General features: G+C 42.9%; 1 protein-coding gene across 1 annotated transcript in view; it reads left to right on the forward strand.

Annotated features, from left to right (window-relative positions):
• The window catches only part of LOC311149325 (inositol 1,4,5-trisphosphate-gated calcium channel ITPR3-like), a gene marked incomplete at its 5' end in the record, with an annotated part of 47,022 nt that overhangs the window by 7,075 nt on the left and 20,626 nt on the right, over positions 1-19,321 (forward strand). Inside the window, 17 exons of the mRNA XM_084186475.1 lie at positions 1,785-1,855; positions 2,849-2,970; positions 3,574-3,660; positions 10,553-10,711; positions 10,918-11,016; positions 11,292-11,375; positions 11,537-11,683; positions 11,867-11,962; positions 12,107-12,145; positions 12,300-12,439; positions 12,555-12,654; positions 12,747-12,907; positions 14,390-14,531; positions 14,686-14,847; positions 15,565-15,737; positions 15,849-15,968; positions 16,123-16,311. Coding sequence (XP_084042601.1) covers positions 1,785-1,855; positions 2,849-2,970; positions 3,574-3,660; positions 10,553-10,711; positions 10,918-11,016; positions 11,292-11,375; positions 11,537-11,683; positions 11,867-11,962; positions 12,107-12,145; positions 12,300-12,439; positions 12,555-12,654; positions 12,747-12,907; positions 14,390-14,531; positions 14,686-14,847; positions 15,565-15,737; positions 15,849-15,968; positions 16,123-16,311 — 2,091 coding nt within the window. The remainder of the gene's footprint in view (positions 1-1,784; positions 1,856-2,848; positions 2,971-3,573; positions 3,661-10,552; positions 10,712-10,917; positions 11,017-11,291; positions 11,376-11,536; positions 11,684-11,866; positions 11,963-12,106; positions 12,146-12,299; positions 12,440-12,554; positions 12,655-12,746; positions 12,908-14,389; positions 14,532-14,685; positions 14,848-15,564; positions 15,738-15,848; positions 15,969-16,122; positions 16,312-19,321) is intronic.

Below are 19,321 nucleotides of genomic sequence, written 5' to 3' on the forward strand. Positions count from 1 at the left end.
AGGCTCACAGTTCACACAATGCAGTGGAAATATGCAAAAAGGGTTCATGTATCTTGAAGACACTGCCTGAAAGGTAATCCTACAAGCTAATCCTACATCTTTACCATCAGTCTGTACAATGATGTTTGCGTGCAGAGGGTTGTCTCTGGTTAATGTCTCTATGTCCCCCTCCTTCACATAATCAATGGGAGTTACCTAGCAGCCAGGTGAGGTATTTTCTATTTATTGTGGGTTCATTGCTTTGGCTAGAGTCTGGAGTGCTCCCCGGGTCATTTGCATTGCACATTAATCACTCACAACTCAGGAATTGAGGTCTTTATAAAAACAAAAAAAACTATTTTCAACTTTAGGGTCATTTTATTAATTCACATAGATAATGAATATCATTCAATGTGATTTTAACTTTTGGAATTAACGTATGCAAGATTATTTTTATATACAGTGCATTCGGAAAGTATTCAGACCCCCTTGACTTTTTCCACATTTTGATTTAAAAAAGAATAATCTCATCAATCTACACACAATACCCCATAATGACAAAGCAACATCCAGTTTTTAGAAATGTTTGCAAATTTATTTTAAGAAATAAACTCACATATGACATTTACATAAGTATTCAGACCCTTTACTCAGTACTTTGTTGAAGCACCTTTGGCGGCGATTACAGCCTCGAGTCTTTTTGGGTATGACGCTACAAGCTTGGAACACCTTGTAGGTGCCTTTTGGCAAACTCCAAGTGGGCTGTCATGTGCCTTTCACTGAGAAGTTGCTTCCGTCTGGCCACTCCACCATAAAAGCCTGATTGGTGGAGTGCTGCAGAGATGGTTGTTCTTCTGGAAGGTTCTCCCATCTTGGTGGTTCCAAACTTATTTCATTTAAGAGGGATGGAGGCCACTGTGTTATTGGGAACCTTCAATGCTGCAGATTTTTTAAAATAAAAATATGTTTTCACTTTGTCATTATTGTGTGAAGATTGTTGAGGATTTTTTTCATCCATTTTAGAGTAAGGCTGTAACATGTATGTATACAGTACCAGTCAAAAGTTTGGACACACCTACTAATTCAAGGGTTTTTCTTAATTTTTACTCATTTCTACATTGTAGAATAATGGTGAAGATGTCAAAACTATGAAATAACACATATGGAATCATGTAGTTACCAAAAAAGTGTTAAACAAATCAAAATATATTTTATATTTGAGATTCTTCAAATAGCCACCATTTGCCTTGACAGCTTTGCATTCTTGGCATTCTCTCAACCAGCTTCATGAGGAATGCTTTTCCAACAGTCTTGAAGGAGTTCCCACATATGCTGAGAACTTGTTGGCTATTTTTCCTTCACTCTGCGGTCCAACTCATCCCAAACCATCTCAATTGGGTTGAGGTCGGGTGATTGTGGAGGCCATGTCATCTGATGCAGCACTCCATCACTCTCCTTCTTGGTCAAATAGCGCTTACACAGCCTAGAGGTGTGTTTTGGGTCATTGTCTTGATGAAAAACAAATGAGAGTCCCACTAAGCGCAAACCAGATGGGATGGCGTATCGCTGCAGAATGCTGTGGTAGCCATGTTGGTTAAGTGTGCCTTGAATTCTAAATAAATCACAGACAGTGTCACCAGCAAAGCACCCCCACATCATCACACCACCTCCTCCATGCTTCACCTGATAATTAATTGCACCCTGATTAGAGGGGAAGTGTGGGGAAGAAGCTGTGGATTTAAGGGGTATGTATACAAACACTGCAGTGCAAGTGTTGATCTCCTGTGTTTTGTGTTTCTCTCCAGGTTGGTGGATGACAGATGTGTGGTAGAGCCAGCTGCAGGGGATCTGGACAATCCCCCCAAGAAGTTCAGAGGTCAGATGAGTATTGACATTATTTAGGCCTGCAACGTAGTGCGTGGGTGTGTGTGTCTCTCTTTGTGGGAGTGTTATTTAAATGTGTGCATGCGTACTTCCCTGTGTATTTGTGAGAGTGATTGCCAATATGTTATTGTGTGTTTGCTTGTGACTAAGTGTGTCCATGACTATGACATATGGGGAATGTACAGGTCTCTGCCTACTCGGCCTGATATGGGCACCAGAGCGAACAGACTCCAAATCAGACAGCAGACACATTTTTTAAAACCCGCACTCAGTTTTCTCCGATTCCATCACTGGGGTGACATCACATTCAGAGCATTTCTTTCTGATCAAAGGTTCATCGATGTCCTACCCTTGGATCTCAGTTTAAACAGTTTGTATTTTATACCATTCCGCTCCAGCCATTACCAAATGCATGTCCCCCATTAAGGTGCCACAGCCTCCAGTGCCTGCCACACCTCGACTGTATCAAATAAGACATTTCAATATTACTGAGGGGCGACCTGCATTTTAAGGATGTTTGCTGTTATGGTGCCGCTATGACCTTCCTGCCAGCCCTGTGTGGCAGATAACAACTACTGTACTCACAGAGCAGAGCACACAGACAGCCAGCTGATAAAGTCCTTTATCTCCAATATTAGTATTAGGCTGCTTTAAAAACAGGATATCCCTCTGAGGATAGGGAGAGTCAATATTGGCCCAGATCCACTGTCCCCTATGGTAAGCAAACTATTCATTTTATGTGGAAGCGATATATACTTGCTCAGACAGTGACACAGCACATCTTTGCTATAAAGAACATAGATGCTCGGGAGAATGGCAGCCATCTTGGCATAGTAATGTTAAAATAGTGCATCACTAGCCCCCTGCCCCCCATATTATACTTCACAGGTTTTTAATATTTGAAACCAACACATCTATAACATTGAATACTCACCAGTCCCCTTATTAGCAATCTTAACCCTTTAATCACACTATTATGTCTCAGACTGCCTCTTCAAAGTGTGTCCCATGAACCGCTACTCTGCACAGAAACAGTTCTGGAAAGCCAAGCAGGCCAAGCATGAAAAGGACAAGATCGCTGATGTGGTACTACTTCAGAAACTACAGGTAAAAGATACTTACAAGGTTCATACCACCAGGTTAGAGACTGTACAACAAGGATCATACCACCAGGTTAGAGACAGCACAACAAGGTTCATACCACCAGGTTAGAGACAGCACAACAAGGTTCATACCACCAGGTTAGAGACAGCACAACAAGGTTCATACCACCAGGTTAGAGACAGCACAACAAGGTTCATACCACCAGGTTAGAGACAGCACAACAAGGTTCATACCACCAGGTTAGAGACAGCACAACAAGGTTCATACCACCAGGTTAGAGACAGCACAACAAGGTTCATACCACCAGGTTAGAGACGGTACAACAAGGTTCATACCACCAGGTTAGAGACAGCACAACAGGGTTCATACCACCAGGTTAGAGACAGCACAACAAGGTTCATACCACCAGGTTAGAGACAGCACAACAAGGTTCATACCACCAGGTTAGAGACAGCACAACAGGGTTCATACCACCAGGTTAGAGACAGCACAACAGGGTTCATACCACCAGGTTAGAGACAGTACAACAAGGTTCTTACCACCAGGTTAGAGACAGTACACTGGATTTTCACTGACACTGATGCAACTTTTCCTTGTTCTCCACAGCATGCCTCTAATCTGGAGCAGAAACAGAACGAGACAGAAAACAAGAAGGTCCACGGTGGTGTAGTAAAATACGGCACTGTCATTCAGGTAAGGTCTGAGTTCCCAGCAGCACTGTTGAGCACAGGAGGTTGGTGGCACCTTAATTGGGGAGGACGGGCTCGTGGTAATGGCTGGAGCGGAATTGGTGGAACAGTATCAAATATATCAAACACATGGTTTCTATGTGTTAGATGCCATTCCATTTGCTCCGTTCCAGCCATTATTATGAGCCGTCCTCCCCTCAGCAGCCTCCACTGCTGTTGAGATAAGCCGACACTCAGGTGTTCAACAGCCTATGCCTCTTCCTGCTCTGGTGAATGGAATTACTGTAAATGTAATGTAATGGGATCAGGCCGATATCAATGAATGGCTGGTCTTGTACCGGAGGGGAAGCTTGATCACACCTGCACATTCTCAGTGTGATGGGTCTGCAGATCACCAATCAGTATGTGTCTGGTAAAGGGTTTGAGCACACCTGCACAGTATCAATCAGGGAGGGGTCCCAGAATACCTGTGTTTGAATCACTTTCAGCAAGTATGCACCCAGCTAGCACATAGCGTTCTGAGAACCATATGTTTCTTAGGGCTTGGTGAGAGCGTGGTTGTCCTATAGTTATTTTGCATACAACTTTCCCACAGCATTCTGGGAAAGATGCAGGATAGTTGCTTGGCTTTGGAACATTCTCAGCACATTAAACAACAAACATTATTTTCTAAGTATTTACTTTAACAGAACGTTTCCTAAAAGTTCAAACATGGTTACATTTAATTTCAGTTTTAGTAATGTTCTAGGAACGTTCTCCAACTGGTTTGACATTGGGAATGTTCTCAAATAGTTCAGAGAACGTTAAGAAACAACATTCTTCTGTGGGAATTTCAGTACTTCAGCATAACGTTTCCTACAGGTTCTATTTAAAGTAATGTGTCCAAATTGTTCAGAGAACATTAACAAAACTTTTGTACGTTTCCGAGAACGTTTAAAGAACGTTATTTAAAAACATATATTCAGTTCTCAGCATCAACAAAATTCTCTCTATCCTCTATCATGTTGTGTGTTGGCCACACAAACTAATAGGCTACACCAGATCTTAATGAGTGCTTGTTTCCTTTGAAATGGGCTCTGTTTGAATAGATTAAAATGAACAGCTTTGTATGCGTAAAAAAACATGGCATGCTAGCTCCATCCTGGTGGCGCAGTGGACTAATTCCACGGATAGAGAACAGAAGATTATAGGTTTGAATCTCACTGATGCTGTGTCACAATAAAAAAAGAAATGTGTTTGAATGATTAATGCTGAAGCAAATGAATTTCCATGTGTCCTATCTGTGCTTGGAGTTCAAAAAAGTATTATTGAAACATTTAGTGAAAGTTTTTTTAAGGAAGTTATTAAAATAACTCTAAATAATCTATAATTTCTGTTCTCAGAGCGTTAATAAAACCTCCCAGGAAAACGTTCAAGGAACCAGCGTAAAATGTTCTCAGAATCTCCCTCACTTCTGTTCTCAGAGCGTTAATAAAACCTCCCAGGAAAACGTTCAAGGAACCAGCGTAAAACGTTCTCAGAACCTCCCTCACTTCTGTTCTCAGAATGTTTAAAAAAACGTTCAGTTTTATCAGTCAGGAAACGTATGTCTTCATTCCCACAACCAAAAAACAAGGACCCAAATGTGCTAGCTGTGGGTAGCATCACTCACTAATGGGAGTTATTGACCTCCAAGTTACAGGGATTGGTGTGATGATAGTCAGGTGTTTCGCGACCTAAGCTTCCTCATTTACATTTTAGTCATTTAGCAGACGCTCTTATCCAGAGCGACTTACAGTTAGTAATCATCATGACTCCTAATAGCTGATCCATAACGGCTTGTTTCTGCATGTCACCCTGTATGGAAACTTAGACAGCCTATGTGCCAGGTTGTCATCGCCATAGACAGGTGAAGTCCGCCTAGATTTTCCTCTTAAGTGTGTTCATATTCTAAAGAAATTCTAAGTGATGACAGAGAACAGACCGCACCGGTTTCTCAGTGATCCCTACCGCTGGGCATTCCACATGAAAAGCGCCTTTTTACTACCATGTCATAAACAACATAACGTAATAGTGCGTTGAATCATATGTAGCAAAGACTAATTTACTGCATGTGTGTAGTACTAGTTGTAATTTATTTGCACCAAAGAAAACAAGTGATAAACAACAATACAGATAAAAAACTAATAAAAAAAATAAAAAAACTGTGTGCAGGTTGGAAGCCCAAGGGCTTAAATAAAAACCACACCACAAAAAAACAATATAAACTACAGTGGCTTGCGACAGTATTGTCGCAAGCCACTGTAGTTTATATAGGGTCATACAGTGGGGGAAAAAAGTATTTAGTCAGCCACCAATTGTGCAAGTTCTCCCACTTAAAAAGATGAGAGAGGCCTGTAATTTTCATCATAGGTACACGTCAACTATGACAGACAAATTGAGAGAAAAAAATCCAGAAAATCACATTGTAGGATTTTTAATGAATTTATATGCAAATTATGGTGGAAAATAAGGATTTGGTCACCTACAAACAAGCAAGATTTCTGGCTCTCACAGACCTGTAACTTCTTCTTTAAGAGGCTCCTCTGTCCTCCACTCGTTACCTGTATTAATGGCACCTGTTTGAACTTGTTATCAGTATAAAATACACCTGTCCACAACCTCAAACAGTCACACTCCAAACTCCACTATGGCCAAGACCAAAGAGCTGTCAAATGACACCAGAAACAAAATTGTAGACCTGCACCAGGCTGGGAAGACTGAATCTGCAATAGGTAAGCAGCTTGGTTTGAAGAAATCAACTGTGGGAGCAATTATTAGGAAATGGAAGACATACAAGACCATTTATAATCTCCCTCGATCTGGGGCTCCACGCAAGATCTCACCCTGTGGGGTCAAAATGATCACAAGAACGGTGAGCAAAAATCCCAGAACCACACGGGGGGACCTAGTGAATGACCTGCAGAGAGCTGGGACCAAAGTAACAAAGCCTACCATCAGTAACCCACTACGCCGCCAAGGACTCATCCTGCAGTGCCAGACGTGTCCTCCTGCTTAAGCCAGTACATGTCCAGGCCCGTCTGAAGTTTGCTAGAGTGCATTTGGATGATCCAGAAGAGGATTGGGAGAATGTCATATGGTCAGATGAAACCAAAATATAACTTTTTGGTAAAAACTCAACTCGTCGTGTTTGGAGGACAAAGAATGCTGAGTTGCATCCAAAGAACACCATACCTACTGTAAAGCATGGGGGTGGAAACATCATGCTTTGGGGCTGTTTTTCTGCAAAGGGACCAGGACGACTGATCCGTGTAAAGGATAGAATGAATGGGGCCATGTATCGTGAGATTTTGAGTGAAAATCTCCTTCCATCAGCAAGGGCATTGAAGATGAAACGTGGCTGAGTCTTTCAGCATGACAATGATCCCAAACACACCGCCCGGGCAACGAAGCAGTGGCTTCGTAAGAAGAATTTCAAGGTCCTGGAGTGGCCTAGCCAGTCTCCAGATCTCAACCCCATAGAAAATCTTTTGAGGGTGTTGAAAGTCTGTGTTGCCCAACGATAGCCCCAAAACATCACTGCTCTAGAGGAGATCTGCATGGAGGAATGGGCCAAAATACCAGCAACAGTGTGTGAAAACCTTGTGAAGACTTACAGAAAACGTTTGACCTGTGTCATTGCCAACAAAGGGTAAATAACAAAGTATTGAGATACTTTTGTTATTGACCAAATACTTATTTTCCACCATAATTTGCAAATAAATTCATAAAAAATCCTACAATGTGATTTTCTGGAAAACATTTTTCTCATTTTGTCTGTCATAGTTGACATGTACCTATGATGAAAATTACAGGCCTCTCTCATCTTTTTAAGTGGGAGAACTTGCACAATTGGTGGCTGACTAAATACTTTTTTCCCCCACTGTATATAGGGTGATTGTCCTGCTGGAAGGTGACCTTTCGTCCCAGTCTCAAATCTCTGGAAGTCTGAAACAGGTTTCCCTCAAGAATGTCCCTGTATTTAGCACGATCCATCATTCCTTCAATTCTGACCAGTTTCCCAGTCCCTGCTGATGGAAAAACATCCCCACAGCATGATGCTGCCACCACCATGCTTCACTGTGGGGATGGTGTTCTCGGGATGATGAGAGGTGTTGGGTTTGCGCCAGACATTTTCCTTGATGGCCAAAAAGCTCAATTTTAGTCTCATCTGACCAGAGTACCTTCTTCCATATGTTTGGGGAGTCTCCCACATGCCTTTTGGCGAATACCAAACGTGTTTGCTTATTTTTTTCTTTAAGCAATGGCTTTTTTTTGGCCACTCTTCCTTAAAGCCCAGCACTGTGGAGTGTACGGCTTAAAGTGTTCCTATGGGCAGATACTCCAATCTCTGCTGTGGAGCTTTGCAGCTCCTTCAGGGTTATCTTTGGTCTCTTTGTTGCCTCTCTGATTAATGCCTGGTCTGTGAGTTTTGGTGGACGGCCCTCTCTTGGCAGGTTTGTTGTGGTGCCATATTCTTTCCATTTTTAAATTATGGATTTAATAGTGCTCCATGGGATGTTCAAAGTTTCTGATATTTTTTTATAACCCAACCCTGATCTGTACATCTCCACAACTTTGTCCATGACCTGTTTGGAGAGCTCCTTGGTCTTCATGGTGCCGCTTGCTTGGTGGTGCCCCTTGCTTAGTGGTGTTGCAGACACTGGGGCCTTTCAGAACAGGTGTATATATACACTGAGATCATGTGACACTTAGATTGCACATAAGTGGACTTTATTTAACTAATTATGTGACTTCTGAAGGTAATTGGTTGCACCAGATCTTATTTAGGGGCTTCATAGCAAAGGGGGTGAATACATATGCACGCACTACTTTTCCATTATTTATTTTTTAGAATGTTTTGAAACAAGTACTTTTTTTCATTTAACTTCACCAATTTGGACTATTTTGTGTATGTCCATTACATGAAATCTAAATAAAAATCCATTTAAATTACAGGTTGTAATGCAACAAAATAGGACAAACACCAAGAGGGATGAATACTTTTGCAAGTACAAAAATAAAAAAGGTTTGTTAAAACAGATAACAAAACCTACTAATTATAAATGAATTGATCAGTAAAAAATATATATTTGTTTTGTTTAAATGTGTGAGAATTAGGCTATGTGGAGGAGATTACGGAGTAGTTTGGTTAATCAGGCTGACCCCTAGTCTTCGCTTGAAGTTAGAGGGATGATGATGTTTTGGCAATGTGAATATAAGAATTACAGCGTATGTATCTGATAGAGAATTGTCTGTGATGTGTGGCAGTGGGGAGGGTGAAGGTTATCGCAGTGTCTTGTGTTTATATAAGATGGATTTCAGAATTAACCTGGAAGAATCCATTTAAGGGTTTAGGTAAACTGTCTGGGAGGTATGAGTATTTGTAGATAAAAGTGCATAATTGGGGTACATTAATGTTGTAAATAGACAAGATATTGAGTTTCTTAAACAAAACGTTCTTAAATTCAACAAGTCTATCAAACCAAGAACATTTGTCTGAACTTGAACATATTTTAGAGTTTTGTTCATTTCATAGATGGGCTACAGTTGATGGTCATTATCAGACATCTCCAACCCCTGTTTTCATCACTGAAGGCCCAATGAAGAGAGTCAATAATTCCCAGGAAAATGTACAGTACAGTGTCAATATCTTATGAGAAATGTATTTATTGACTGAGGTCTAGGCACCAGGATTTCCACTGAACCTGTACCTGGTCAATATTGACTCTGAGGCCTTATTGCAACAGAGAGAGGGCTGTGCTCTTGTCTTTTCCTACTAGCACTGACTTAGCTGATTAGCTACTTTATTGAGAAAAAATGTACTTACAATGACTGTGATATGTGGTTGTCCCACCTAGCCATCTGAAGATGAGTGCACTAACTGTAAGTTGCTCTGGATAAGATCTAAATGTAATGCACTTACAGAACCGTGGGACGTACAGGTGAAGGGTCAATGTTAAGAGCCTTCGCTGATCCGGGCAGACATTATAGGTATGATTCCTTGTGATTCAACTGTGTAGTGTAGAGGTCCTTCTGATTCAGACAGGCTGAGGGGGGGAGAGGGAGGGGAGGGTTGTAGACAAAGGGGGAGTCTGTTTCTCTCTCTCTCTCTGGAGATCAATAGCTGTAATATGTTAACGGCTGTGCAGCAAGTTTACACAGCACACCTTGGGGGTTATCACAAGGGCAAGCATACAATGCAGCACAACTAACCTGCTGAGTCACTTTATCTTCCAGGGAGTAAGGTCTAATGTAGCTTTGAGGATTTACTGAAGTTCTTCTAAGGGTTGGACACACCTTCACCCTTCCTCAGGTTTCCCCCAGTCCTTTAATCTCCTTAGGGTTGCAAAATTCCGTGAATTTTTCAATAAATTCCCTGGTTTCCAGAAATCCCGGTTGGAGGATTCCCGGAATCGGGAGGGAATAAGTAGGAAATCCGTATACCTCCAACCAGGATTTCTGGAAAACCAGGGAATTTATTGAAAGTTCCCGGAAGTTTGCAACCATAATTCTCCTTAGTCTCTTCTAACCATAATAAGCTTCAGTGAGGACAGGTGTGCTACTTTCCCTTAATTTGCTCTTATTGAAATGTCTGAGACCGTATAGTCTCTGAATGACAACATCTGGGGGATCCTCTCTGTTGATACATGGTTTTAGTACTATTCATCTTGGTCTTCCAACCATGCTTACTTAAGTGGTTCCCTTCCTGGCTGGCTGGTTCCCATTTATTGAATGGGATAGTGGTCTATTCGATCCATGTCAACCTACCACCATAACAGCACATTATCACAGACACGATATGAAAGTGCGTGAGTGGAGGTTTAACAGTGGCCCGTGTGCCTGTCTTTCTGTGTGTAATGTACCCTGGCTGACAGCTCCTGCATATGAAGAGTAACAAGTTCCTGACTGTGAATAAGCGTCTGCCTGCCCTGCTGGAGAAGAATGCCATGCGGGTCACCCTGGACGGAACGGGGAATGAGGGCTCCTGGATGTTCATCCAACCCTTCTGGAAGCTAAGGGCCAACGGAGACAATGTAACTCACCTAACTCGTATTACAGTACAGACTCAAATTACATTAATACACACTAACCTAAATGTTAGCTTCACCAAGAAAAGTACCATAACCACCATCCATAAGGTTTTTAGTATAATGGGTACAGAGTACAGACATTGGTCAGAATAAACAGTAATTCAAGGTACATAACCTCAACCAGTCTGGTCCTCTGTGTTGTTCTGCAGGTAGTGGTGGGAGACAAGGTGATCCTGAACCCAGTGAATGCAGGCCAGCCCCTACACGCCAGCAACTATGAGCTCTCCGACCACACTGGATGTAAAGAGGTAATGGAGAGTTCTGTCACCATAACCACACTGTCTGATTCATCCATGGCAAACTCTCTGGAAGAGTGAGGCTTCTGACCGTCACTTCCGATCTCACACACACACACGCAAAACGGTTGTTACTGACAGCAATGAAAATAGCTGTAATGTTTAATCTCTCGTGGACAGATCTACGCGTATTGAGATTTTAGCTCTGGGTTAACCGAGATGAATCTACTGCAGATGCAGCAGGTGTGCCATGCTGAAGCTGTGTGTGTGTGTGTGTCCCTCTGCAGGTGAACTCTGTGAACTGCAACACTAGCTGGAAGATCAACCTGTTCATGATGTTCAGTGATCATAAGGATGAAGTCTTGAAAGGAGTAAGTCTCCTGTAACGTCCGTGTGTGTGTATACCATCTATCAACTTCTATCACTGTGATTGATTCTTCATCATTTTCACACCCTAACACTGTCACGAATAATAGCATTAGAACCTTAAGCTTTAGATGAATGCATCTCTTTCCTGGTGTGTCTGGTCAAGGGGGATGTAGTGCGGTTGTTCCATGCGGAGCAGGAGAAGTTCCTGACCTGTGATGAGTACAAGGTCAAGCTGCATGTGTTCCTCCGCACCACCCTGCGCCAGTCTGCTACCTCCGCCACCAGCTCCAATGCCCTGTGGGAAGTGGAGGTTGGTACACACACACACACCACATTATTGGCTTTGTTACAGTACAGTTTCAATATGCTCTGTTGTACATTTACATTTACGTCATTTAGCAGACGCTCTTATCCAGAGCGACTTACAAATAGCAGTAGCTAAATGGTTTCAGGAATGAATGAGGTTTGTTTTGATGACGTGATTTGTTCCAAGGTGGTGCATCATGATCCGTGTCGAGGAGGGGCTGGACACTGGAACACTCTGTATCGTTTTAAACACCTTGCCACAGGGAACTACCTGGCAGCTGAGGTAAAACACTACTGCACTACTGGTTATTGGACCATGGCTTTACTGCACTACTGGTTATTGGACCATGGCTTTTGGTCATTACACAGGCTGTACGGATGTTGGGTCGTTTCAGTTCATAGAGCACCCGTGTTGTCGTTGCTTTAGGAAAATCCGGGTTACAAAGGTGACAGCGTTGAAATCCAGACTTCGGTGATTGAAGAAACGGTAAGCATACTATATTATGACTGTCTAGTGCTACTCATGCCAGTGTGATGCTGTCATTCATCCAGTTGATATGACAGTCAGTGTGCTAAACCCTGACCCTTGACCCTTGACCCTTGACCCCTGCCTTCTGTAGCTGGACAATAGACGAAAACTGAAGATGTTGGGTGAGAGGATCAAGTACAAGCTGGCGGCTGTGTCTCATGGGAATGACATTGCCTCCTTGTTTGAGCTAGACCCCACCACACTGCAGAAAACAGACTCCTTTGTGCCAAGGTACTATACTGCATCAACTCCAATCCTCTTCAAGCCATCTGCACAGACTGTACAATAAAGTAAAGACTTACAGTATGTTTCACTGGCTCTCTATTGTAAACGTTCTTCCTCTCAGGAATTCGTATGTGCGCCTCAGACACCTATGCACCAACACATGGATCCAGAGCACCAACGTGCCCATAGATCTAGATGAGGAGAGACCTATTAGGCTCATGGTAAGTACAGCCTGTTGCACAGTCGCTTGACTAACTTTGACACCGACTTCCTGTCAGACACAGACAGTCTTTCTGTTCCATCCCGCTCTCAGCTGGGCACCTGTCCTACCAAGGAGGATAAGGAGGCCTTTGCCATCGTGTCAGTGCCAGTGATGGAGATCTGGGACCTGGACTTTGCCAACGATGCCAGTTTTATGTTGAGCACCGTAGTGGACAGGTTTAACGAGGGATTTATCAGCCCCAATGACAGAAGGTAAAGGGTCTGCAGAAAAGGCTTAAAATACAGTACCAGTCAAAAGTTTGGACACACCTACTCATTCAAGGGTTTTTCTTTATTTTTACTATTTTCTACATTGTGGAATAATAGTGAAGACATAAAAACTATGAAATAGCACATAAGGAATCATGTAGTAACCCAAAAAGTGTTAAACAAATCAAAATATATTTTATATTTGAGATTCTTCAAATAGCTACTCTTTGACTTGATGACAGCTTTGCACACTCTTGGCATTCTCTCAATCAGCTTCACCTGGAATACTTTTCCAACAGTCTTGAAGCAGTTTCCACATATGCTGAGCATTTGTTGGCTGCTTTTCCTTCACTGTGTGGGTCATTGTCCTGTTGAAAAACAAATGATAGTCCCACTAAGCCCAAACCAGATGGGATGGCGTATTGCTGCAGAATGCTGTGGTAGCCATGCTGGTTAAGTGTGCCTTGAATTCTAAATAAATCACGGACAGTGTCACCAGCAAAGCACCCCCACACCATAACACCTCCTCCTCCTCCATGCTTTACGGTGGGAACTACACATGCAGAGATCATCCGTTCACCCACACCGCGTCTCACAAAGACACGGCGGTTGGAACCAAAGGACACATTTCCATTGCTCGTGTTTCTTGGCCCAAGCAGGTCTCTTCTTCTTATTGGTGTCTAGTAGTGGTTTCTTTGCAGCAATTTGACCATGAAGGCCTGATTAACACAGTCCCCTCTGAACAGTTGATGTTGAGATGTGTCTGTGACTTGAACTCTGTGAAGCATTTATTTGGGCTGCAATTTCTGAGGCTGGTAACTCTAATGAACTTATCCTCTGCAGCAGAGGTAACTCTGGGTCTTCCATTCCTGTGGCGGTCCTCATGAGAGCCAGTTTCATCATAGCGCTTTATGGTTTTTGCGACTGCACTTGAAGAAACTTAAGAAGCTTATTTGAGCTGTTCTTGCCATAATATGGACTTGGTAATTTACCAAATAGGGCTATCTTCTGTATACCCCCCTACCTTGTCACAACACAAGTGATTGGCTCAAACGCATTAAGAAGGAAATAAAATTCCACAAATTAACTTTTAAGAAGGCACACCTGTTAATTGAAATGCATTCCAGGTGACTACCTCATGAAGCTGGTTGAGAGAATGCCAAGAGTGTGCAAAGCTGTCATCAAGGCAAAGGGTGGCTATTTGAAGAATCTCAAATATAAAATATATTTTGGTTTAAAAATAAATAAATAAAAACCTTGAATAAGTAGGTGTTTCCAAACTTTTGACTGGTAGTGTACATCAATGAAATCAAACAACTTTTGCGAAAGAAAGCTTCTGGTCTGTTTGCTCTCCGTTCTACTTGATTGAAGTCAGCATTTTCAGAGCTGGCACCGTAACACAGTCATGAGGGTTAGTTCCCTAGCCCAGACCAACCGGGCCGGACCAGTAAGAGCTGTGTTTGTGTCCCGTCTTTGACACTGCAGGTTTGCCATTAAGCTGCTGGAGGACCTGGTGTTCTTTGTGGTGGACATGCCCAACAGCGGTCAGGTTGTGCTGGATGTGGTGATGACCAAGGTCAACCGAGAGAGACAGAAACTCATGAGGGAACAAAACATCCTCAAACAGGTCAGAAGAACCACTTTAAACAAGCCTAGTGTAATGGCGCCTCCCTAAACATCAGATTGATGATGACATATAGGTTTATCATTTATTGTCGTAATTATATCCATATTGTCACATGTTACCTTGAATATTCCTCTGTTCTTTTGTCCCGCTGAAGATCTTTGGGATCCTGAAGGCCCCGTTCAAGGATAAAGGGGCAGAAGGCCCATTGCTGCGATTGGAGGAGCTGTCAGACCAGAAGAATTCCCCCTACCAGTACATGTTTCGTCTCTGTTACCGGCTGCTGCGACATTCACAGGAGGACTACCGCAAGAACCAGGTACTGTACACCACATTGACTCACATTCTGTAACAGGGTAGATTACCGTAATTTTCTGACTATAAGCCGCGCCTTTTTTCCCCATTTTTCGACCCTGCGGCTTATATAACGGTGCGGCTAATCTATGGATTTTTACAGCTAACGGCCACTAGAAGACCTCCTAAATCTATGGATTTTACAGGTTACAGTCCACCAACTTTAACTCTATGGGCTCTATGACCGGTCCGCGCCCCCCACCTTTAAGCGGCGGGCTCCAGCAGGAAAAGCTGGAGGCCGGAAAAGAGTGAGACAGGTAGCGCGCAAAAGTAAAAGTGGAACCGAGAGTGGTACGAGAGACAGAACGAGAGACAGAACGAGAACGAGAGCAAGACAGACAGACATTACGAGAGCGAGACAGTTTGTCTCTTTCCCGACAATCCCCTCTGTGCACGAACCCTTAAATATGGTAATTAAACATTAAAACACCTGCGGCTTATAGTCCAGTGCGGCTTATATATGTACACATCATTCAATATCATTCAATTTAGCTGCTGTGGCTTATACTCCGGTGCACCTTATAGTGCGGAAAATACGGTACTTTTCCTGGCCCAATATAAAATGATTGATACCTGGGCCTCCTTTGCTGCTAAAGCTAAATGTAGAGCAACAGGCCACTTGGAGATACACAAAAGTGACTTACACCACTAAAAATCCCCACTCTTGCTTCCCCCCCCTCAGGAGCACATAGCCAAGCAGTTTGGATTGATGCAGTCTCAGATTGGCTATGACATCCTGGCTGAGGACACCATCACTGCCTTGCTGCACAACAACCGCAAGCTGCTGGAGAAGCACATCACCAAGACGGAGGTGGAGACCTTCGTTAGCCTGGTCCGCAAGAACAGGGAACCCAGGTGAGAAGAGCGATTCCCACCCCCCCCCCCTCAACTTGTGCATTCAAATAATATCCATGTTTATTCAAAACTGTTGTGGTGTAACTTAAACATCGGCCTGTTTCCCCTCAGGTTTCTGGACTACCTGTCAGATCTGTGTGTGTCCAATAACGTAGCCATTTCTGTAACTCAGGAGCTGATCTGTAAGTGTGTGCTGGATCCCAAGAACCAAGACATTCTCATCAAGACTGAGTGAGTGGTGCTCTTCTTTACTGTGTATATTCCTACACACACAAACAAACAGTTGACATGCGACGGCCTCTCTCTCTGTGTGTGTGTGTGTGTGTGTTTTCTTCTGGGTTGAGTGTTCATGATTTAATGTCTATGCCTGTGTTTGCCCATGCAGACGGCGTGTGCCCAAAGAGATGCCCCATCCCACTGAATACATGGGCATGGAGGAGTATGCTGACGATGATGAGGTGTGGCTGGTCTGGACTGACAAGACCAATGAGAAGCAAGAGAAGGGCATCAGACAGCTAGCCCAGGAGGCCAGACAGGGGAACGCTCATGACGAGAACGTGCTCACATACTATAGGTAGATTTATTTATAGTATTTCACCTTTATTTATCCTGAAGGAGACTAACAGTACCCTTATGCAGGGGCGAACTTTGGTATAAGAAGTGGGGGGGACATAACTTGGCGGGGGGTCTGGGTGTCCTCCCATTGTTTTGGGGGGACATCTAAAGCTTATTTTTCCTGCATTTCTATACAATCTAATATGACCCATGGCCCTTTTTAACTGTCTCTATTTAGAACAACAAAATGTAAGCAAAAATGGCCACAGTCATCAAGCTAGGTAAGAGATCGTTATTAAATATGTTTAAGTGATTGCTAACAACTCTTACAAATAAAGGACAAAGACAACTTTTGGTTCTCTTTATTAAGACATCCTCTATATCAAATTTCAGCCAGGCCACCCAGCCAGCCCGAGCCACCTGCACGCCCGACCCCCACCAGTCTAGTCAATTACTCAACTCTCTCCCCGACCCCCACCAGTCTACATTTTAGTCATCTAGCAGACGCACTTATCCAGAGCGACTTACAGTTTAGTGAGTGCATAAATGTTTCATACTGGCCCCCCGTGGGAATCGAACCCACAACCCTGGCGTTGCAAGCGCCATGCTCTACCAATTGAGCTACAGGAGGCCTAAGCTAGCTACAGTGTAGTCAACAACTCAAGTCTCTCCCCAACACAACTTCCTTCCTGTGTTTTTTTTTTGTATGTCTCAAGGGAAAGTTTAGGAAAACAAAAGTTTAATACAAACACACATACACCTACACATTAACACACAGAAAAAGTACATCCTCCATATAATTAATATCATAGGCCTAATAGTACTGTAGAGGTCTTTTTACTTGCACACAATACAGCTGGGTCGCCCCGTCCTGCCCATAGGGGTCCACGGCCCTGCAGTGCCCCAACCCAACACACCCCACTCAGCTTTATGATCTTAGTGAAACATTCATTATTGTTTTCAGGTGTGTTAGGCCAAGGCCAGATTGACAACCAACTGTATGGCAGACCCCCAGGGCCAGGTCTGAGCAGTACGGCAGACCCCCAGGGCCAGATCTGAGCAGTACGGCAGACCCCCAGGGCCAGGTCTGAGCAGTACGGCAGACCCCCAGGGCCAGGTCTGAGCAGTACGGCAGACCCCCAGGGCCAGGTCTGAGCAGCCCAGCAGCTAGGGATTGCCTAAATAGGGATCTCCCCTGACGTGGGCATGTTTTCAATGTAGACTCCTTTTGTCGTACAGTATTCCATATAAGGCATTTAGAAATTATGAAAGTTGCACAGTATACCCTTCATCTTGTAATAAATCAAATCTAGTGATACATAACTTGACATTTTCTTCCATCCGTTGTGGGAGGATAACCAACCTTCCAATTAATGGCAATGCATTTCTTAGCCGCTATAAATTCTAGGTTACACAGTTTCTTCTGATAACAGGCTCCAAGTATCAACATTTGCAAGCAAACAAAAACAGGGTGAAGGGAGAATCTGTAGACATGCTGAGATAAAATAACATACTCTTTGCCAGAATTCAGCCAGCCTTCACAAGATCATAACATATGCAAATATGTTCCCTTTTGTGTTTTACACCTCTAGCAGAATAATTACATTTCTGAGTGCATGATATTCAGTTTCACTGGCATATAGTACGTTCTATGGATGGTCTTAAACTGCAGTAATTTGTGTCTGTTATTATATGAACATGACTGGGAATTCTAACATATCTGTATCCATTCATCATCATCAATAGCGTCTCCAAGGTCTTCCTCACATTTTTTGTTTTACATGTTTTGTGTCATTGGGAAAAGCCTCTATCAACCCTTGAACCATTTGGAAATCAACTTTAGAGGTTTGTCAGACTGCCTTTAAAATAGTTTCAATCTTGTTTACTGCACAAAGAGAATAAAGTGTTGTATCTGCAAAAGTTCAACTCTGCAACGTCACAGACTGGTCTTCCCTGGCTGCCTGATGAGAACCCTGTCACCATCTGATTCTGCTCAGATGAGGCGTGACAAATAATGACCTTGGTATACATTTATACGCTATATTATCCAAGAATAGAAATGGTTAAATAATTGAAATGACCATTATTCCCAGATCCCAGACTGTACCCATCAACTTGAGATGGAACTTTTGTATCCAGTCACTGATTGTTATAATATACTGCAAAATTCACCTGAGCTCCGTAGACTGGTCTTCCCTGGCTGTCTGACCCTGCAGGTAGACCTGTCACCATCTGATCCTGCTAAGACATATGATGAGCATAGTGTTGTGTACTGACTGTGCACCATGACAGTGAAGCATGTAGAGCTGTTTATTCCGTGTCAGTGTGAAAAATGAGGGAATTAGCTAGGGAAACTGACAGATCAATAACGTTACATTGCTATACTGACTAATAATAACTCACATTGCGCTGAAAAAACAAATATAATGTCGGTTTTCAATCGTTTTTCCTCTGGTTTCATCATTTGATTCAGGTTTAGTGTGATTGAGACAACAATAATAGCTCAAGTTAGTGAGCTAGCTAGTGTTAGCCAACTTTGGCTAGCTCTAGCTAATGGTACGTCATCACATTTACTTCTACTGAAATGGGACAAAACTAAGGCTACAAAACATTTCCATACACACAAGAAAAGTTGTTAGATACTGCTACCTGACATAGTTAGAGGCTAGCTAGAGCTGAACTGGCTGTGGTAGCTACTAGCTAGCTAACTAGCTGCTAGTAGTTCATTCACTTCAGTCGAGAGTGGATGAAACAATGTATGCACTCACTATCTGTAAGTCGCTCTGGATAAGAGCGTCTGCTAAATGACTAAAATGTAAAAAAATGAAACATTAGCGAACATTTAACATGTCAGTCACACTACTAGCTCAGCATTGGGAATAAATACTTTTTTCTGTCAAAACAGCAGTTACCTTGCCAGCTAGATCAGTTAACTAAAGAGTAGCCAGTTTCTGCTCTGCTTGCTTTTGAACAACTCATTGAAAAAGCGCAACACAGACAGCAGCTGCCTCTGTTCATCTTTCCCATGC

Source organism: Coregonus lavaretus (genome assembly GCF_964263955.1).
Source record: "Coregonus lavaretus genome assembly, chromosome: 22".
In the NCBI taxonomy this organism is placed as follows: domain Eukaryota; kingdom Metazoa; phylum Chordata; class Actinopteri; order Salmoniformes; family Salmonidae; genus Coregonus; species Coregonus lavaretus.